Below are 22,357 nucleotides of genomic sequence, written 5' to 3'. Positions count from 1 at the left end.
TCAACATGTAGTTACATGTGTCGCAGACTCCGCATTGATTGATTTGTGACTGCGCTGCGACCAACTCCAGAGAGGTATCTAATGACACACAACTCCCCGCCACTGCTCCAAATGGCTTTTGTTCGCCTGTGCGGCTCGCAGCAGCATCGAGTGTTGGTGTCTGCCAGCCATGAAATGGGAAATGCTGACGGGTTGTTTACACGGAGGCTGTTTTTTTTTTTTCTTCTTCTTCTTCTTCACCAAACACAATAGCACACCACCATGATCTATGGCTGTTGGACGCTACTGTGGGTATAGGCAATCAGGAGGGGGAATTTCTGTGTTTGGTCATGTGGAGAAGACGAAAATGTGGTGCATGTGGGGCTGACGAAGAAGAGAAGAAGAAGAGCAACAAGCGTGCAAAGCTGCAGCGACACGGCTTCCGTCGACATATAAGCAATGGGACTGTTGCTTACAAATTGTTCACGTGTACCGACGGTGCGAGTTCAGAGGCTTCCAAATCCCCGAAAGTGTACACATAGGCTTAGCAACAATCTGAAAATGCAAAAGGTAGGTAAACAGTTTTTTTCTCCGCCTTTTGCCTTATCAAGACCCTACATCCATTTGTTCACATGAATTAGCAAGAGCAGCAGCTAATGCATGGAGTCAAATTACATCCTCCGAGCAGAGCCGCCTTTATCCCCCTATATGGAGCTTAATCTGTCCAAATCCAGCGCTTTGCCGTGCCCCAAATCCACAACAGAGCCTAATACCTCTCTAATCTAATGAGCAGCAAAGGTGCACGTACTCAGGTTCAGGGTGGATATCCGAGCATCGCATCACAACAGAGATAGCTCGGGTCTTCCCTTTCTACGCCGCGGCGCAATACAGCGTTATCATAAACCCGCTGGAGGGGATATCTCTCGTGTCACGGCAGATCGGGCAACCATGATGGGCTTTGATCGTCTTATCGTCGTGTCACTCACAGTGTCTGCTATAGGCGACATTTCCAGGTTGAGCTGTGGGAGTGGACTGCTGTCAAAAGCTGCAACGGAGCCCCCCCCCCCCGTCTTTGCGTGCGGAGGATACGTGTCAACTGAGCAGAAGGCGTTACGCCTAAAGCGATGCTAAAGTTAGCAGGCTGACTTGATTTTTTTTCTGATTTTTTTCAAAACAAATAAAGTAGACATTTGCAAACGGCAATGCTAATTCTCTATAAAACGCTGTTTGAGACAACGCCAGAGAGCAAACAGAAAAATCAATGCAAGCCACCAGATCAAACCTGGATTAGCAAACAGGAAAGTAAAAGGACAACCATTTGTAGCTGTACTAGTATTGACAATAACTTAAAGCAAATACTTCTCGAGGCATGTAAATAAACCTGACTGGATTAGGTGGTTGAATATTAGCAATTCGCCATCTAAGTTCCCACCTTATTATATACAATTCAGCACGTCGTGGTTAAGTGGATAATCGCAAGCGTAGATTCTCCTAAAGCACAAATATCGTACTTTATTGTCAGACAAAATGCTAAAACCCAGCTAATCAGCATAAAACGATCTGTAGTTGCATAAGAAAACTTACTCTTTTTCCCCCATTAAAAGTGAGTGGGGGAAAAAACAAAAACCCATGTGAATGGATATTACATTCACTGGCGTGCATAGAGACAGTCTGGAGTCATCTGGTTACATTTGTCTAGGTTTTGGCAATGCCCCGATGATTAAAGTTCGTCAAAACTGTCCTGATGGTCATTAATGTGTCGTGCGGTGCCAGTCTTGACCAAAACACCGCAGGCTATTTTATCTGAAATCTCAAACTTTGCTCATGTCAGACCCACCAGGCCGCCGCAGGATTCAACTCATCATCGGCTGCTTGCAGCCAATGACAAGGGCTCGCAACGCTAATGAGGAAATATTACTCAAAATGACAACACCACAAAGGAGACTCCTCACGACTGGTAATGCAATATCCCCGCCACACGCCGTTTTTTTTTGCACCTGGCGAGTCGGGAGACGGTGGACGTGCCGCCTCGTGAACACGCCGCGGATCCATACGCAGGTGATCGCATGCAAGGCGAGGACCAAGTATGTGGTATTACTTAATGTTCTGTTCTATAAATGACTCGGCCATCCAGCTGGGATCAGTGGCTGGCATTGCGCCGCTGTCACCGCCGCCGTCTCTCCAGCCCACGCATGTCTGAGCATGGGGGCCTCTTCTCAAAAGTCAAATGTCAGATGTTATCCATCCCCACTCGCAGAGAGGGACCCGGTGCGCCGTCGGGGGCTGGGAGGCCCTGCTTCTCCGCCGATGATGGAAAAAGACCATTACCGAGCTCATTTTGCTTTTGGAGCGCTGGGGCTGCGACGAGCTCACCATGACAACCATACCACTACGTATTTCATGTGTGGCTTGTATTTAACAGTTCTAATATTGACAGCGACGTCTCGCATCCTGAAAAAATGATATCGTTTTTGATATCTTCGGCCTATATTTGGGACGAGCGTTTTAAAAATGGCCTTGAATTCCATTTGCACAAAAAAAACCAAAGACAGAAATCAGCATGGAAATGCATTTCAATCAGAAATCCTAAAAAGTAAAGAATTAATTTAACCTGACAAGCTGAAACTGGTCTTTCATCTGTCAAAACATGCAAACGCACTCCAACAGTAAATAGCAACCGAGTTTCGTTTGAACATTTCAGTTATTGGAAGTTCTAATGTATCAGAAAGATAAAACTCAAGCCGACGCGGGATGAACGGTAACAGATCATTTGTCCTAACATGGAAATAGTCAAATAAAAAAACAAACTGAGCAAGTAATTGTCATTGTCGGTGTTGGTGGAACTCGGTGTCACCAGTCCTTCCCAGGACACACAACCACACGCATTCAATTCAGTCACAAATGAGCCTCGATCTCACCACTATGACACTGTGACACATGTGCCTGGTAATAGAAGCATTTACAAAAATAAAATATACAAAAAAAAGAAAAAAATTCAGACAAAATAATCAGGATTATCATGAGTGCCTGGATAATCCTTGTTCAACTGCAACGAAGCCAGGTATGCTTAAATTAATGTAAACAAAACCAACAGCAACAGCCAAACATGAGGAGGAACTCCAGAAATCATCAGCAACTATCAGGATCATTGATTTGATATGTTCCTCGGAATCGCTCATGTTTTTTTTTTTTTGGTTTCTGCCAGAGGATAAAAACAACATCCATATTACACAATTCCTCCAAACCCTCGCTGATTAAACTCTTATGAGTAATTACTATGCGGCAGCAGCTTTCAGGAGCATTATGATAATGCATTTTGAAAACAGGTGGATGCAAAGCACTTAGAATAAGTTGGACTGACACCTCGTCGCGAGGCAAAGTAGGCAGCTGGAAACAAATTACTTCACACCTATAGCCTGCAGTTATTTTGGAGAGGTGCTTTGTACACAGCTAGCGTCTGTGTTGTCATAATACTTGACGCATTACCAAAACACTGACTTCTCAAAAGTTGATGAATGGATAATGAGGTAAATGACTTTTTTCGTTTTTCGGCCACAGCACCGGGTTTTAAAAAGTGAGCCCCATAAACCGAGATCTCAAATTCCCTGACAGCCACCCTAATGTGTAATCAATACATTTCAACCTGATTAAGACCATTGCGGACCTTCACTGAGCCAAGCAGAGAGGCGGAGAGAGAGAAAAGAAGAAAAAAAAAACACAGTATTAAGATGTGGAATTCAGTGGCAGCGCTTTGGTAGAAAACACCAATGAGACGTGGAAAAAGCTGCTTCATATCCTTAAAACACAACCGACCAAGTGGTTCAATCGTATTGCCGAATCTCTTGAAAACCCCATGCTTGTCATATCTATTTTTCATTACCCTTCAAGTTTGTGGAGACTGTTCGGGGTATGATCTCTTGAAATATGCATCACAAACACACCCAAGACATGCTGCGACTCTCTTTCTAACGCTCGGCCCCATTTTCTGAGCAAAATGTGGCCTTAAAAGAAATGGGTAGTTCTTAGCTTGGTACACGTTTTGGGTTTTTGTTTTTTTTAGAGAAGCTTATTTTCCATTTCAAATGACACGAGATAAGCCTCAACAAAGTCAAATCTTTTTTCTTTTTTTTTATGAAAGAGCTTAGCCAGCAACAGTTGCAAGTGTAGAATCCAGTCATGCTCTTCCGGACACTGGATTGTTGCCTGTCTCTGTACAAAACCCTAATGCCTCCTGGTCAAAGAGGATCAAATCATTGCAATTGGTTGAACTCCTGCAGCATAGCCTTGGAGGAAAAGAAGTAGAAGGGGAAAAAAATCACTCAACAATTTACTCATGTGCTTGTGCACTCTGTTATGGTGGAGCAGGAAGAGGACACTGGTTGCAACCAGTGATGGATCAAAAATCTGTCCTTTTCCCCCCCCCATCTTTAATAAAGTGTGTATATGCTGCAACAGGGTAAAGCATGAGACGTCAAGTGGCCTGGAACGTTGCTCCTACTCCAGGGCAGGTCGACTCGATTATGATCTTTATTGCATTCTTATGGTAGACTGCAAAGGTGGAATGTCAGACCTGTAAAACCCAGAAGGCAGGAAGAGCCACCCCATGTGGCATGGACACAAAATAGCACATGATGAAGACGATCGCTCTCCACGTTACCGATTCAGATTACAAAAAAAAAAAAAAAAATGTATGGCGTTTTGCAAAAAAAAAAAAAAATGAATAAATAAATAAACAAGAGAGGAGCCATTGATGGTGAAACTATGCAAAATGAGGAGGGCTCGCCCTTGGGAGGGTTGCATGCAATTGTTGTGCAATAAAATCTGCATGCACACAGTAAGGGCTGTGCAGAATGCATGAATCAGAAAGAAAAAAAAATGACCAGGCATCTGTCACACCGCTGGCTCCGGGAAAACGCTGCACAGCGAGCCGCTCGACACTGACACATTTCTGCCTTAATCTCCACACTGGAGTTACCCCCACTTCCTAGTTTGCTGTCACAGCTCGGCTAACACCCTTCTCCCTCCTCTGCCTCCGCAGCCAGATAACGTATTCCCTTTCTCGGCTACATTTTGCTGCTGCGACCGTCAATCCCTCCATGTGTGCTTCAGCCTTTACCAGAAGAAGACATAGGCTCGTGTGTTGTTGTTTTTTTTGTTTTTTTTAAACTGGCGTGACAGGAAACGAAACACTTACTTTTCACCACCCTGTCCGTCGTAGATAACTTCGGCTCATCATTCGGCTTGTTTTCGGACATTTCCAGTGTGATGTATAAAATTAAAGATATAGCAAGAAAACGAGAGCTCAGGGGCAGCAGCAGCAGAAGAAGAAGAAGAAGAAGAAGAAGAAGGAGGAGGAGGAGGAGAAGAAGAAGAAGAAAAAGAAGACGAAAAACGGTCCCTTGCGGTTGCTCCTTGCCGGATGAACTCTTGAGGCGATCCGAGGAGGAAAAAAAAGGGGGGGGGGAACCGCAGTGATCTCACTGGGTCCTATCAGCGGCCAAAAATACTCGCAACAGGGTTAAATTTGAGCTGGAGGAGCTGGAGGTGCTGGAGGAGGTGGAGGAGCTGGAGGAGCTCGGTCTGATTTGCTCTCACTCTCTACCAAGTTGTCTGAGCGCAGTGTGCAGGCTAACCTGCTGCCTCCGCAGCGCCCGCCCCCCTTCCCGCGCAGCGCCTCTTCTGATTGGTGGAGAGAGGTTCACTTTTATCAAAGGGGGCGGGGCCGCCGCCTCCGTGTCGCTCCTGCATTAATAACCAGCATGAGTAACGACTTACACACTACCGACAGTAATAACACTGTACTTAATGATAAGCCTTCGTGACCAATGAAAATATTAATTGTGTGTGAATGTGTATTCATAAACCTATTTGTAATACAGGCAGGTTAGGGTAATTAAAGTTACTCTACCAGAAAAATAAAAAATCTTTCAAAACATACTTCCCATAAAAGGTATCACTTCTGCACAGAGAATAAACCAATGCGTGGAAACAAGACCATTACTACTCATTTCCACAAATTTCCAACCCGCACTTGCCTAAATCAATCACACCAAAGTCGATATGTTTACAAACTGGAATTTGTACCATCAAACTATGTTTATGTTTCGGTAACTGACATCATCTTTGGAAAACTGCGCATATCGCTTTCTGCAAAAATCAAAGATGGCGTTGCGGCATCTCAAGTGAAAATATCAACATATCTTTGGCACTGGTTTGACAGCAATCGGATAAAAATTGACCGCATTAGGATGAAAACATGTTTTTGACCTTTTCGTGACCTCGACGTCCTGTGATGAGCTGGTGACCTGCCCTGGGTGTAAATGGTGAATTCATTTACTTTAAATTGACATACAATGTTAATCACATTCACACATACTTACACCAAAAGTGACGGCTGCCATGCAAGACAATCGACCTCCAGTGGGAGCAATGTTGGGGTTCAGTGTCTTGCTCAAGGAAACTGTGCACAATGTGAGGAGCAGGTTCAAACCAACAACCTTGCGAATGAAAGACGAATAATATCAAGGTGTATAAGCCACAGATGGAACCGTTGATTTGACTTAAAGTCATCTTTTTAATTGGAATAAGTTCATCTAATTACACATCCCTTAAGCCCTACCTGAGGCTTCTCAACCACTGAGCTGGATGGTTTAAAGTTAAAATTGGATTAGAATAGGTGTGTCCTCGGTGCCTAGAGGGGAAAAAAACATTTGAACCCAGGTGGTCTGATGTCAGTCAATATGGCACCAATATTGGTGAAATTTACAAATTTACTTGTTGATTGAACATATTATCAAATAATTTATTAGAACCAAAATGCACTAATACTCAGAAGTGGAAATGACAATACACATAGTGAAATAAGACTTCTAACAAGGAAGCATTAGGGAAACAATCATGATGCTTGCCAGATATGTTAACCACATAAAACAAAGTATAACAAACGGGCCTAATCGTAGTAAATTGTAAGCTTCATTTCATCATGTCTCTTGATTTATGTGATCATGAGCTCTCTTGTTCTGGATTCTGACAGCAGTGATAAAGCAGCACAGCTGGAAGCAACCATTGTTTTTTTCTTTTACTATAATGCGAACATTGTATACTGAGAAATGAGGCCATCCAAACTGATGACAATTCAACTTCAAGCCACATGAATGTACAATAAGTATGTGTTGGTGAAAGCCTCCTTTTGAAAATAGTTTTTCAAACATTTCTATTTTCCCCAAACAAATAATGTGAAGCAAAATACATCATTTCCAATTACCGGTAGCTTTTTGGTGGGAATGTTAAAAAAAAAGGTAAATTATTGATTGTTGAAGATAAACCATTGTGATTTAAACCATCGTTATTGGCTTATCCACCAGTTGTTCACATGTCATCAGTTATTACACGCTGTGGGTTGATTAAGGTGAAGCTCCCAGAAGAAGAAGACAATTCTATATCCTGTTTGAGTGGCGATATCAAAGCAGAAAATGTGAGCGACTGAAAGAGAGTGGAGCTGCGTACATGGGCACAGTATGATCTGTCACCAGTGAGTCACCGTTTACAGAGCTCTGGCAATTTGCATAAAGAAGAGTCCAACTTTCACCTGTTCATTTTCCCCCCGACGGTTGTAGTGAGCCCCCCCCCCTCCCACTTCCTCTCGTTCAAATAAAATAAATGGAGGCAAACTGCTATTAGCGGTGCAGTATGAGGCAGTTGTTTGGCAGGTGGAGGCAGTTAATGAAGCCCGAAGTTTTACATTTCTCCCAATCAAAGACCGAGACCATGGTAGGTCAGAGCAGGGTTTTTCATCTCAGCATGTACTGTAGACATTCACACCAGATCATTAGTTTTAACACACCTCAAGTTCTAGTGCCCCGCTTTGCTCCCAGACTTAATTAAACTGCGGTCAAGTCTGTGACTCGAGCTTCTCACCTCCCGCTCATCTGCTTGGCACTGACCTTTGCTATTTGCTGTTTTTCTCATTGGGCTTCCATACATATCTACCTTGGCTTTATAAGAAATAAAGCAAAAACAAAAACCCCAGCAAATACACAACTATAGGTGGGATATTTTTGTCTCTTCAGTTTCATGAGTCTTGTCTGATAAACGAAAGATCTAACAAATCATGTGAGGTTTTAAGCTTTTGCAGCATGTTTTGCTGGTTTTCTCATAAGTCATTATTCTGGAAGATTCAACGGATAATGAATAATGTGGAAATTCTAGGCAGAGCAGCCAAGCTGTATCCAGGAGGAGAACGTCCACATCCTCCACAGAGCCAGCCACTAAGACAGACATGTTTTCTGAGAGGTCTCGTTTTCACCTTGTGAATCAATCTTGCTTTTGTTTTTCCTGTGTTCTGTTCAATACACGGTGTCAATGTCCTTTCTCCTATTAGAAATCCAATACTGTATTAATCAGATCAGGTATGGGGTTGCTGGTATCTCCGCAGGAATAATCGGAGTGTCATTAAATTCTAGTATTATGAAGGAAATATATGCGAAGACTCAACAATCCTTCGGATGAAGTAATAACTACACCCTCATGACCTTTTTCATATCAGTGATAGCCGCTTCAGCCAATAAACTTCATATTTTATAGCTGCACAATTATAACTGCCACCTTCAGAGCACGAGGCCGATATATTGACAGCAACGCTAAAGTTGGGTGAATATCTTATTATGTTACATGTTAAAATGTTATAATGTTAAAATGTTACAGTAAAGCCAAACAATCGTGAGCTGCACTTGTGTACTTGCTAAAAACATTCATTAAATTATTTAATTTTATTCTTTAAAAACAATGCATCCTTTCAAACATGTTCCTTATCATCACAAGTCAAGGCCCCTTTTTTGTTTTTTTTACTACTTTGACATATCAGGAAACACCCTCTTATCAGCCGTCCTCCTGACAATAGCCCCGCTGTTTATTACCGTGAACTGAGTCCGGCACACGAGCAGCACTGTGGAAATGAGTCAGACAGGTAAGCTTCTCTCTTGACACTATTTATTCATCAATTTGTGATTACATACATTTTCATTTGTCGTGAAAATGATTAATGCTTTAATAAGTGAGCCTCAATTCCCTGCAATGCTCAGAGCAGTACTTTATAGTTAATGTTGGCAAAGTGCTTCTTTTGTGCTAAAACTTCAGACGTGCTTGTTTTTGGGTGTGTTTTAATGAGAAAATAAAGAAACAACAACCACGAGTTGGTTTGAAGTTGACTTTCTATGAGTATTTCACGACGGTTGGTGGCCTTTACAATTGCTGCTCACATTCGTGAGAAGATTTTTATCACACACATATACTGTGGAGTTCAACATTGTTTTTCGAACAGCGAAGGAGTTGCTGATCATCTACGAGACCGAGGCAAACAGATGGGCCTCGTACCTACAATCGGTGTTCACTGGTCCCATCTCAGAGGCTGGTATCTGCTGCTGTGACATCACTAAGGTGTCGCACGGGGAAGAAGACTTCCTTGGGTTGGCCCGGTTCACCTGCAAGCTCCTCATCCTTTCAAAGGGGATGTTGGAGGGTCTCTGCCAGAGGCGGTGCTTCTTCCTGGCCCAGGTCTTGACTCCGGCAGCCCATGTGGTGGTGCTGCTCTGCGGGGTGGACAGCCTGGCGCCGCTCTTGGAGCTGGTGCCCCTGAACGCCGACGAGTGCCTGCAGCTCTCCAGCGAACAAGACGCGCCTGACTACGTGTCCGCCGTGACCGGCATTGTGAAGAAAGGTATGGCATTCACGCTTCAGGCGAGCTCCCCGTTAATCACCGATAGTCGGTTGAGAACTTTATGTTTTCTAGTGTAAACAAACCATAATGTGTGTATTTGGCGTTTGAAGCCAGGAGTTTTTCAGGGGACAGCCTCATGGACCCTCAGACGTCCCCAATGTTATTTCAGTGATCCAGTCGCGTGAAATCCAACCTCAGTTTCCCCACAACTCCGCAACATCAGCTATTTTGAGCTCGTCAACATCTTTAACTCATAGGAGTGTCATCCCAAGTCAAATCTTGCCGATGTTTGCTCAGACAAGCAGTGAATACACATGAAGCTCAACCAAGTGAATGCTATAACAGTATAGGAAGTTCTATGACCTTCACTGAGTATCTTTTAAACAACACATCTTCTCGCATGACAAGAAAAAAATAAGGCTTTTCATTATGATTCTTGTCTTTCACACCTTTTTTTTACACACTGTTGCCTGAGAAGGAAACAAAAAGATTTAGAGATGTCCCTGACATAAAATCTGAAAAGCAATAGAATGCTCATTATTTGTGAAAATGTCTGAGCAGCAGCTTGGGGAAGAAAATAAAAGGAAAGAAAAAAGATTTTCATTTATTTCTGAGAATTGTGTGCGTTGAGACTTGACATGTTTTGGCATCGGCTGCAGAGACCTCTTTGGTTAAACAGTGTGTGCATTTGTGCCGTGTCCTCTTCCACCCTGTCAATTATTCCTCTGCCTCCCTTCCTGTTTTGTCTTCTTCTTCCTAATTGCACTATTTGTACCAAATCATAAAGCGGAGGAGTGGGCTCGTATTTGAACAGGTGTGCGAGCAGGAGGAACACTGGATGCAAATTCATCCACGACTGATTACTGACTGCGAGCCATGCAAATTTAAGAGCACTCCGCATCTTTTCATTGCTCGGATACAGTGAAGAGCTTTCAGCCACGATACCATAGACCGTTATATTTAAGCCCAGAAGTGCCCTCAGTGTTCACACAGGATGGTGCTGGGGGGGGGGGGGGGGGGGGGGGGGTTGTTTTGTTAGCACATACAACAGACATGTGGGTGGTTAGAGGTGATTTTTTAATGAACACAGATGGGCTGCACACTTCATCCCTGCTTTCTGTAAACCCCATCGAGCCAAAGCAAACATTTTGTCACAGCCTCTGCGTTTTTGCCTGTTAAGTCTTTACAAGTTCTTTTCCCTTGTGTGTGTGTGTGTCCTATCTTTTATCCCCCCACGGTCGGCTCAGGCGGTTTGAGCGAGTCGTCTTTCAGTTGCGAGGTTGAAGGTTTGCAGTCTTTGAGCACGACAATGAAACTCAAATCCCACCCAATGGAGATCGAGTGCCTTGCATTTGGCGCACGTGGAACCAATGGACGGTGTTCTGTAACCTCGCGTGAGCTCGTTTCAGCCCGTGTTCCAATCACACCTTGCTTTCGCCTTGTCGTACTCCGTTTCATGGTTTTGCCTCCGAAAGGTGGACGAGCCCAACTGACATCCATCTCCAGCACTGCACTTGGAGCGTGGCTAAAAAGTCTCCCGCACACATTTCGCAAACATCCCCGGTGCCTAATTCGGTGTGACATTCAATGTCCATCTTTTCCAGGTGTGTCACGCTCAAATGTCAAGCCCGTGACGCAGAACTCCCCACAAGAGGAGGTGGGGCAAATGCAGCCAACTGGAGCTTATGATGTCACATCCAGCATTGTGGTCATTCCTCCCAGAGTTCCCTGTGGGGTGAGACTCTCATCTAGTCAGTAGAGAGCCTATTTTTTTTTCTTTCTTTTATATAAATACCAGACCGTGATGCTGAGTTTACTACCATCTGCCATGCTGCCTGTTTGGCAGAGCTCCACAGAGGTGTTCATTCTTTTGAAAAACGAGGCGGCGGGCTGCGACGTCCAGGTTGAGTTCGTCGGAGTGAATCAGAAGCTGATCGTGAAGCCCGTCCGTTGGAACGAGAGGATCCTGTGTGTCAGAGCACCAGGTGAACTAAAAACCAACAAATCGTCGACGCATGAAGAATGAGACTCGAGGTTTTCGGCCATAACCCCGTGTGTTTTTCTCCTGCAGATTTCCCCCCAGGGAGTGTAAGCGTGAATGTCTCCAGTGGTGGCGTGCTATTAAACAACACGCAGTTGCAATACTACACCAGCTTGGAGGAAATCACCCGCCTTCTGCTGAGGGTAACGGACCCTGTAGATTTCATGTGTCAGGTAAAGCCATTAGAGAGAACATTGATATGTAGTTATTGCACCCGGTCCAAGTTTTATGAAAGGGAATACCATTGTTTTCATGAGGGGGTTTTTAATATCTGACACGCCGGCGAGTGTTTGCATTGAAGGTTATTTGACCATGGAATTGAGAGTATACATTTAATATTTATCTATTCATCCATTATCCGTAGTGGTAGTATAGAGAGCAATGAATCATCTCTGTCCCTGACAACTTCCTGCAGCTCTTCTGGGGTAACATGAAGTTCCTCCCAAACCAAACCTGACATATAGGGTGTGTACGAATAGTCCCTCCTATCTCCTTTCCTATCAACTTGTCCTTAATCCCGGAAGTGTTCAAGAGGCGGCCATTGTAAGGAACGTTCGAATTCTCAATAAGCTGAGGAAAGGAGGCTAAGTGCTTCCTTTATAACCTTATTTAGCCTCGGAAACACTGATGCATCCTTTACCAAAGGAGACAAGATAATACTGCCCCACAATTCCTTGCAGCGACAACATTTGAAGCGACCCACGCAGCCGAGCGTTCAGGGAAACTCGCAATGACTCAACGCAGATCATGTTAAGTTACCAAAGCAACGATGTGCCTTGCACAATTTTAAATAATCTAAAACCCTCATCCTAATTTTGAATGTTATGCAGATGTTGGAAAAACAAACACAATAAAATGAAGTTTTTGTGCAGACTATTCTCAGTTTGCATTGGTTATTTATTTTTACCTGGCAGTAGTTTGACTTTAGTTCCTCTTAGTCTGGCAGCGTCTTTTCCTTTTGATTTCAATTTACACCTTGTGATATTTCAGATTATATCAATGGTTAGATAACTAACCTGCCCCGATGGCGAATCATCATTATATCACCTCGAAAAAGTGCGGTCCGACTCTTACAACAACGGGATCGCCTTTCCATAACTCCTTTAGGAAGCCTGCTGACACCTTTCCTTAACCCCGTGGATGACTTCAAGTGGATAGGAAAGGAGACAGGAGGGACCTATAATCTCCTCAGAGGGTCCTGGACCAAACTCAGGGCCTCCTTAGGGCAACTTAATCACATGAACCACCTCAACTGGCTTCTCTCCATGTGGAAGAGTATCGGCTCAACTTTGAGTCCCTCCCGGATAGCGGAGCTCCTCACTCCATTACGAAGAGTGGAGAGAAAACCCATTTCAGCCACCTGTGTCCACGATCGCCTTTCATTTGGACATGAACCAAAATATTTTTCTAATAGAGTATAGAAGATGTTGGTATTCACCAGGCAAGGGTGTCTAAACAAGAAATACTACAGGTATGCATAATGGGAAGTGGAGGATTAATGGTATCAGGAACACAATAATAGCTTTTGCAGCTTAAACCTGACCATTCTATATTTGGCATGAGTCCAATTACTTTATACAGGTGAAATTTCAAACGGAGGCTGCTTTGTAATAAAGTGTTGCAGGAAATTCACAATATGTTTGAATGTTGCTTGAATCTTAGAGTCTTAGAATGATTATTTTTCTTCTTCTTTTAAACAACTGTGAAATGAGTTTCTTTTTCCTTCTCCTTTAAAGACGTAAATATACGAACCCAGTGGCGACACTGTGTGACAGCGGTTAGCAAAGTCGCGCCACTACAAGAATGTTTCTGGGGTAAACCTGTGTGGTTCTTGGGGGGGGGGGGGGGGGCTTTCTGTGTGGCGTTTGCATTTTGTTTTGCTGTGACCCACATGGGAGTTTTTTTTTTTTTCCTCTTACAATCCAAAAACATTTCTACTTGCTGAAGTGAGGGTGATATTAAATTGCGTTAAGTATGTAAGTGTGCATGATTATTTGCTTCTGTGTCAGCCCTTTAATGTACGCTTTAGTACGACTCATAAATCCCAGCCCCCAGCAGCCCGAGTGTGGATATAGAAGTCAGATGATTTGAAGGATGCCATGGCAACCCTATAACCCTCTGCATTCTGTCTCTGATTGGTATGGAAAGAACCAGAGCTTGTAGGTTCCTTGTTGAACTAATACTAACCTTTCTTTTTATGTGTAAATAAAGCAGAGCACCGCATGAAAGAGGTGCGAGTTGACCTACCGTTCTAAACCGATTCACAACAAACTCGGTTAAAATCACACAGTATTGTGTCTTATTAGATTTTTTTTTTTTTAACGGTGGTCACTAAGGTATCATTGCTATGATAATAGAGAACAGAGTTGATATGAGGACCTCGCCGTTAATGACTCATGCCATACACTGGTGTCAGCTTTATGAATCAATGGAAAACACTTAACAGCAAAAAATAAAACGTACTGCAGCTTGAGGCTCCACACACCATCAGAATTGCAAATGAAATTGAGGAGGTCATTTCATTGCTATACCAGTTCATAGATTTACGTCCTAAATTTGTTGAGTTTTGGTGATATTTTATTCAACGACATGAAATCCATCAGCGACAAGTTAAGTAATGAGTCGAATGAGATTGAGAAATGAGACGGGACCTAACTAACTCCTTCTAACTTGCGCTTTTATAGACTGTCATAACTACAGCTGAAGTATTTTTGGATTCACACTGAGTGGCCCAAGAAGAATGTGTGTGCATGCTGAATCTAAACACAAGCTGTAAGCAGCGGTGAGGTTAAAATCTTTTTTTCCAACTTCAGTCTTACAAAATTTTGAAAACTTGTGTGTCAAATTTCAAGGCTATTTTCCTGAATGGTCAAAAAAAAAAAAAAACTCTGTTTTTATGCAACCATCTAAGACCTTTAAGAAGAAAGGAGGGAGAGTCTGGTTCGGGCCCAAGTAAAAACAGTCCTTGCAGTTATTCGCGTGGTCATTAAGATACTATTGTATTCTCAGGATTCTTTTATTTATCTCAGGCTGTGCTGAAAAGTAGTGGATAAAATAACATCATTATGGATTTGAAAAGAACTCGAATAGGGCAGGTAACAAATCCTTATAACGTGGAAATTTATTTCAATAGCTGTCAATCACTGCTTTTCTAATGTGGGAAGCACATTTTGCATGCTGTTCCGTCCTTTCTCAGTTCTCAATAAAAGTAACTCCTCAGGAGCGCTTTAAATGTGTTATGCTACTTAGTGACTCATCATTATGTAACACAGTCACAGAAACTAGTCAATCACCGCCTCAGAAAAACTGCTTAGAAATCGATCCGCACCGAGCCAGCAGAAAAGACGTGGAGAAACAGAAAATGAATTGAATCAGCATAATTCTGTTTATGCGATCCACTGTTTATGGCCTCCTGACAGAAAGTGAAGGGACAGCAGGTTTCAGCCGGGGGTCAGCCGTGAGCATTTGATTAGATCACGTCTCTTTTGCTGAACAGGCAAACCTGAGTGATGCCAAAAGATGGCTTTGCCAGGAGAGTTTCAAACTGAATATGTGGACTGGGACTCGGATGCGATTCAATCTCACGTTTTGTGTTGTGGCTCAATGTGCAGCCTGTCACCGACACAACCACTGTGTTTAACCACTGCTTTTGTTTGGTCATCGGGAATCAAAATTCAACAAAGGGAAGATTATCTACATGAAGTAATGTCATTTTATCTCTGGTACTTCAGGCTCTTCAGGTTTCATCTGTGGACAAGCTGGATGAGACGCTATCTTCCATGCTGTTGGAAGGACTGCCCACTGGAGGCTTTCAGGGACTGCCGAGTGAAAATACCCCAGATGGAGGTACAATGCTGTAGAGCTGCTTTGCATTGAGAAGACGTCTGTAAAATAGTCAGATCGAGACCCAAAGCAACAAAGGGCACACAATTAAAAGTTTTATCCAAACCTTCAGACTTATTTAACAAAAGATATTGAAAACTTTTATGTGACTGTAAAAGTCATCGCAGATGGTTTGCATTTATTACGGCTGAAATACTTTACAGACACCTAAAAATATAGAAGTTAACCTCCCCGATCTTATGCCGGCAGGCTCATCGAGTGTTATGTGTGGTGATTAACAGGAAGCGAGAGAGTTTTTCATTTAAGTTATCTTTCATTCTCACCGCGTGTCTATTCGCTGATATGGAGTACGGCTCGCAGGCAGAAATAGGTTCCTCCAGCATGAAGCATATTATCCACAACAAAGGTGGTGGTGGGGGGGGGGGGTGCGCCATTATTTCTTGGCTCATTATGTGGCAGATTGATGGCTTCATCAGCTCCTGAGATTGATCCTTAACTTTGCTAAAAAGGGCAGAGGGAAACGTTGCCATGACAAACAGGTCAATAAGTGCCTGCGAGCTGTCTTTCTTCCACTCTCCTGGATGTGTTAGATTGCCCACGTTGCATCAAAACACCGTTGAGTTATCACCTGGAAAGGAAGTGATATCAGGGGTTGGCGAGTTTGTTGCCGACAATTTATGCGAGTGTGAATGAAGCGACTGCTCATTTTGAGGCCCGACTACACTTGATAGATTTTCCTTTTCACACCTAATCAAAACGGGCGACTGTCCACGGCAGAGCTCCGCCACGCAGATGTTCCCTCGCTCCTCCACTTCGCCGCACTGTATGGATTCAGAAGCCTCTCCAGCCTGCTTCTGCAGTGTCCCGGTGCCGGACGAGCTCTGCAGACGGCCAATCGCTACGGACAGACGCCCACTGACCTCGCCAAGAGTCACGGCCACAAAGAACTTCATGTCTTACTGAAGGAAACTCTGGTAACTATACTGCATATACACTATGTAGTCCATCCATATATTTTCCGGAATGATTTTAACTTTATTTGACTTAAAAACCGTCATGCATGTGGAGTATTAAAGCAGAGCTCCACAGCTCTGACCCTGGTGAGGCACTGTTCTACAGTCTGCTCCAACACACCTAATTCAAGTGAATTCGCTGAATAGCTTTTTCAGGCTTTTCTACAAAGTCCCAGTTTGTTGAATCGGGTTTCGCTGGAATATTAAGAAAGCTGATCTACCCAAGGCTGCTCACTGCAGCATACAGACATCGAATATAGTCCATACCTATGGGTGGCAATCACTGGCATGGACTGTATTCTTGAAGAAAATGTGTCTTTTTTTTCCTGTGACAGACACTTTTCATCAAGGCCGATGGTTCCATCTGGCCGCATGTTGCCATTTCTAACATTAAACTCAGCATTTAATATTTCAAAGTATGTAATTGGTGGCAGACTGATCTCTGGTGCCTCCTAAAAGAAGTCCGACACTCGCAGTCAGGGGCCACCGGCCTATATAACATTGCAGCATGTAACTTTCACTGCCAGTAAGCAAAAGAGTTAAATCAATCAATTTCACTGGCAAGATCGGGCTTTTCTTATTGTGGAATACAGACTAAATAAAGGCTTACAGCTAATTTCCAAACACATAAATTAAAAGTATCGTTCATGTGTTACATTTGCTAAGTTTTTGCTCAATGACTGGAATGAACTACACGCACTGTTCTCACATTACGCATCATTTAATTTGATAATCCATGCCACTTAGTGGTTTGTTTGATTCGCTACATTAAAAGGCAATGGGGTCATTATACAACTTTGTTGAATAGAACATCAGATTCAACAGGAAATTATTTCTTGTAGCACAATTTTAATGATCTTGGATGCTCCCAATGTAACGGGAATGTAACGGCCAATACAATTCAGTGCATTCGCGTCTTCTCCAAAAGAGTGTAATGGGAGGTTTCAAGATTTTGTCTTCAGACGACAAACTACATCTGGCCACATCAGTCTGCACAGTTTTTTTGCGTGCAGATCTGAAATCAGTCCCTTGTCCTGAAGTGCCCATGCATCTTAGTTGTCTGGCTGGTCTCACACAAGCCATGCAGACGAATGGGTTGTCATTAGGCCCTGCAGAAACCTGATAACGAATCATTCATTTAAATGACTTACTCTGGAGCAGGGAGACATCTGAAACACGTCTAAAAACCAGGAGCTTGGGAACACTGTGCTCTGCAATGCCGTTTCATACAATGAAGACATTCATCAGAATGTCAATATTCTCCTGACAGCTGCTGATTTCTTAGTGATTTGTGAGCTAATTAAAAATTACCCATTGTGCCATTATTGGTGGTTCCAGAGCTGTCTGGATGGAGTGGAAATCTGTGCTTTTCAGCTACCTGCGGGCGAGCGAGGGGAGAAAACAACAAGGTCTTCGCTTTTGAGTTGCACCAGTCTGGGATGCTCTCAGAAACACCAGAACAGCAGCAGTGCACAGACTGAGCGCGAGTGGCCCTTTATCAATAATGAAGAGAGTGGAGAGAATGGAAAGGTGGAAAGCACCGAAAGTGATCTATGTGTCAGGGCTGACCTCACTCCCGCCTAACTAGTGCTGTATTTACATCCAGCTCATGTTGGAGGATGGATAGTCGCTCCTCTCTCATCCTGAATGTGTGTCCTAATGGAACACCCCCACAGAGACTAGAAAGGCCGTGGGTGCCCATGCATGCACAATCGCTCATGGCAACGCAGGTCGTCGGCATACATTCAGACAATTAATGCTGCAGCTAATGTTGCGATTTTCTTGCCTAATGGCTGCCATTTTCTCCCGTTAATATGGGGATCGTCTCCTCGCTCAACCACCCATTTCGCCGCGGAGCTACTCGAACGCAGCAACAGCACGTTCGCCACTCGCCCGCTAATAAGAGGCAATCCACATATAATAGATCCCCCGCATGCATGTGCATCCCTTTATTCGACAAACCTGGAGGACACTGGCATCATAATGCTCTTTCCGATGCTAATTTCATTTGGCGCGAAGGGCATTATCATTCACACACACACACACACAAATACACGCACACAATGCGTCAGCGGCATAGACATCGTTTTCAGCATGCAAGATAAACAAGAAATGAGTAAAATCAGAGTACATGTGCTGCAACAGATGCTGTGTGTATGTGTTTGCAAGTGAATCGGCAGAAAAGTGAATATGGGTGAGACTGTGTCATCGCTCCTCAGCAATGTTTCAAAAGAAATGGTCTTTTCTTTGGGGCATGACAGATTGAAAATGCCGTTGTGGTGTTTTTTAGTCTCTTATTGTTTTGAAACAAGAAACCATCATTCAGCGCTTGGCCTTGGCTACAAGTGCTCAGTGTACCTGCAAACGTCTTTAACCAAGGTTACTACCTTAAGGCAAGGCATACAAAGTGAAGCTCAGCATTGCACCCTCCTACAATCTGAGGACATGCATATGTGTAATTGGTGAATCGAATTTTTGCACTGTTGAATTTATCGTGGGTGACGGATGGGTGGATGGGTGGAAGTACAAAACAGTCTAAAATCTGAAGAAGTGACGCTACAAAAAGCCCAAATGTGAAACAGAAAGTTTTATATTGGAGAGAAACTCAAGCATGAGAACCTTGAAATTTCTATGCTCCAAATTTCTCTTTTCCAGACCTTGAAAAAAAATTTCTTTCAAAAATTGTAATGAAAAGGACATTTCAGACATGATTTTGTGAGTAAAGAATGTTTTAATTGGGCAGCTATAACATTTAACAAATCATTTATTCTGTCAAGGTTTTAAAGCCACACCTGGCTTTGAACGTTTTCCACCTTTGAATTTAGCCTGTATGTTAGATATTCATTTATTTCTATTCACACAGAACTCTTTACTGGAAAAAAGATTGGAAACACCAATAAAATGATGACTTAAACCAATACGAATAAACTATTTGATTTAATTAAGCTTGCACACACCATGTGTTTGGATAGTCATACCCTCTTAAAAATAAAACTTGCTTATTTTGTCTGCCACCAGCATACTTTAATATGCGTTTTGTTTCAGTTTTGCAACACTCCATTCAATACCGTTCACATTCATTCAATAACCTACCCGCTTTATATGGAGCTTTTATTTGTCACAAGGTAGCCACAATCACGAAATAAAGGGACAAGCATTGAAGAAGGGCTTTTCTTTTTCGTTTAAATTGTCAGAGTTTACGTTGCCGTCCACCACTTTGAAAAAGAAAATGCTGCTTGAAAAGCAAAAGGTTGGCAAGTATTGATCTCTCTCTTCTTTTCATTCAGTTTTAACTTAAAAAAAAGAAAAGACATGAAAAGAGCATTGAAAATGTTCTTGGTTCATCTCTCATTGGTAAAGAATAAACTGGTATCACTTTTATTTTCAGTAGACTTTCCTTAGCAGAATTTTTTCCCACAACTATCAAAGTTCTTGGCCACTAATTTCTTTGTCAAAACAAAATGTAGCATCCATCTTGTCACGCAGAAGAACTTTTTACTCCAACTTTGAAGGATTTTCAAAACGTTGCGTATTTCCTCCAGGGAGACGGAGGGTTTTCACGTTCAACATTCACAGTTTTGTACAAAAAAAATTTCCTTTTCGCTGGCGATAAGATGCAACCAAAGTTTTCTGTTTTCACTTTAAAATGTTGTCATGGAGACGGGGCCTCGGACTGGGTGGGATCACAGTGTCTCTGGGTAAACGATGTCAAATTGACTAAATTTGAGACTGGCCAGCACTGCCAGCTGCGAACTAATATACTTGAGGCGCATGTGATTCAGCCCACATGCTACTTTGTTCAATCAACAATATGTGAACAAGGGACTTGTTTGTACCTTGTACAGTGAGAAGGCCTGGTGCCACAGGACTTTTCTCTATTTTTACACCAACCTTTTAAAAACTGCAGTCAACTCGAGCACAGCCAAGGGGGAGGGGCTGCTTTCCGATGACTCTGTAGCTCCGACTAGTGGTTAACAGGTGCAGGGCAGTTAAATGATCGTGTGCGTGAATAGCCACAGTTGATTTAACCAACTGCAGAAAATGTTTGCTCAGAACTGCGAAGAGCCCAAATCTGTCATTTTGATTTATGACACTGAAGCCGCCTCTCGAGTCTGTGACATGTTTTATCAGTTTGTAGCAACGAGCAACCAAATATTCACTCATTCACGTGAACATCTGTGTTCTTTCCCCCCCCCCCCCCCCCCCGTCTTCTTTCTTTGTCTTTCCTCTTCATACTGACAGCTTTCAAGTTTCTCCGACGCCTCGCGGGTCAACCTATAGAGAATTCCCGCCCCCCCCTCCAGGGAAATTTAGACACTCCAGCAGCTGTTGCAAATGTATCCCCTTAGCAACACGGCTAAATGAGAGTGACGGCAGAGTGAGCAAGGTTTGATCTGATTGCTCTTGCGAGTCCCCGCTGAAGCCTGCGGCGAGTCGGCTGAGCTGACGGGGGGCAGCAGAGTCAAACACAGGTCTCCCCACAGGGACCTCAACAAGCCTATAGCCTCGAACAGAACAGCCAGGTTGGAACATGCAAAAGCAGTTGACATTTCTTTGCGGCTTGAGAGGCTAATTAAATTCATCTCGACGGCTAAAACCTAAGTGGGTAAAGTACTTAGGCTTGGCATTTTAGAGGAATTATTAAAAATCACAATTGTGAGGTTTTGTTCTTTTTTCTTTTTCTTTTTTTTCTTTTTGCATGGCAGTTTCATTAACTCGTCCCGAGCGTTTCCCCCAATTAATCAATTCATGATGCATCAGTGATTTGAGCGCCGTGCGGCATGGCAGCGCTCCGTCAATAAATCCTAGATGGATCGGTCCTCGGCTTCATGCACAGGCTGAATCACTCACAGGCCCCGCGTCAGATCCACTCGTCTGCCCTGGCACCACACTTCTTTGTTAATTAGCTGTGAACTGCTCCAGAGGGGAAAAGCTGAATTATTCAGGGAGCGCATAACTAGAATACAAATATAGAAAATGCTCGGCTGTTATCTACAATGTTTATGTCTTCAGACTGTAATATTGTGCTAGCTTAATTACCGACACGACTGTTCCTAGTCCTTATTTAATATTTTAATAGTGGGGCATAAATCTAGCTGAGTGTCACTTGGCATTTCGTTGGAGTCCACACTCCTACCACTAGATTTCACTGTGTGCTCTCAGATGTAGAGTAGAGCTCGATAAATACAAATTAGCCTTCAACTGTGCTCCTCCAAAGCCTACAAAGAGCTATTTATGTGCCGCACGCTGTGTTTGTGTACACTGTAGTCCTATTCAAATTCATCCACGCCAAAATCCACCGACATCCTACACTCTCGCCCAATGATTTGTTAATTCCTCAGACTTTACTTTGAATATCACGAATGTTTGGACAGTAACTGCACAGCCACTGTGGGCAAATTCCACAGATTTGCTTATCATTTGAATAACGCAAACAGTGAACCGTTTTCATGTGTTACTGTACTGAGGTGCATCCTGGTTTACATCATCCGACTGTTGCCTCTTCAGAACTGCTTTGCTTGAGTGATAAAACTATAGAATTCTCTTGGTGGAAGTGCTATGTAACACGCTAATAACTGATAACCCTTTCCTCCCTGATGTTGAATACTCACCACACCATCTGGTGGTATAAAATGGTATTACAAGATCAGGTATCACAAAAAAAGAAACGGGACAAAGGAAAAAAATAAGAAAAAGGGGGAAAAAGAACAGTTAAATCTAAGACCAGGAATCACAAGGCTATCTCGTTTACATACAAAAAATATC

At 43.1% G+C, this 22,357-nt stretch overlaps 2 protein-coding genes across 5 annotated transcripts in view; one reads left to right on the top strand and one right to left on the bottom strand.

Annotated features, from left to right (window-relative positions):
* Positions 1-5,572, bottom strand: part of LOC308147037 (protein phosphatase 3 catalytic subunit alpha) — a 69,054-nt gene extending 63,482 nt beyond the window's left edge. For all 4 annotated transcript variants that reach the window (XM_080519085.1, XM_080519087.1, XM_080519086.1 and 1 more), the window contains exon 1: positions 5,174-5,572. In XM_080519085.1, coding sequence (XP_080375211.1) covers positions 5,174-5,234 — 61 coding nt within the window. In that variant the 5' untranslated portion in view covers positions 5,235-5,572. The remainder of the gene's footprint in view (positions 1-5,173) is intronic.
* Positions 5,573-8,931: 3,359 nt separating this feature from the next.
* LOC308147293 (B-cell scaffold protein with ankyrin repeats-like) overlaps positions 8,932-22,357 on the top strand; it is a gene marked incomplete at both ends in the record, with an annotated part of 30,466 nt that continues 17,040 nt past the window's right edge. The window contains 7 exons of the mRNA XM_080519400.1: positions 8,932-8,944; positions 9,299-9,694; positions 11,299-11,429; positions 11,541-11,679; positions 11,766-11,908; positions 15,467-15,581; positions 16,356-16,552. Coding sequence (XP_080375526.1) covers positions 8,932-8,944; positions 9,299-9,694; positions 11,299-11,429; positions 11,541-11,679; positions 11,766-11,908; positions 15,467-15,581; positions 16,356-16,552 — 1,134 coding nt within the window. The remainder of the gene's footprint in view (positions 8,945-9,298; positions 9,695-11,298; positions 11,430-11,540; positions 11,680-11,765; positions 11,909-15,466; positions 15,582-16,355; positions 16,553-22,357) is intronic.

Source organism: Blennius ocellaris (assembly GCF_963422515.1).
Source record: "Blennius ocellaris genome assembly, chromosome: 23".
Lineage (NCBI taxonomy): Eukaryota > Metazoa > Chordata > Actinopteri > Blenniiformes > Blenniidae > Blennius > Blennius ocellaris.
The sequence above is the reverse complement of the archived record's forward strand: the minus strand, read 5'-3'. Positions and strand labels throughout refer to the sequence as shown.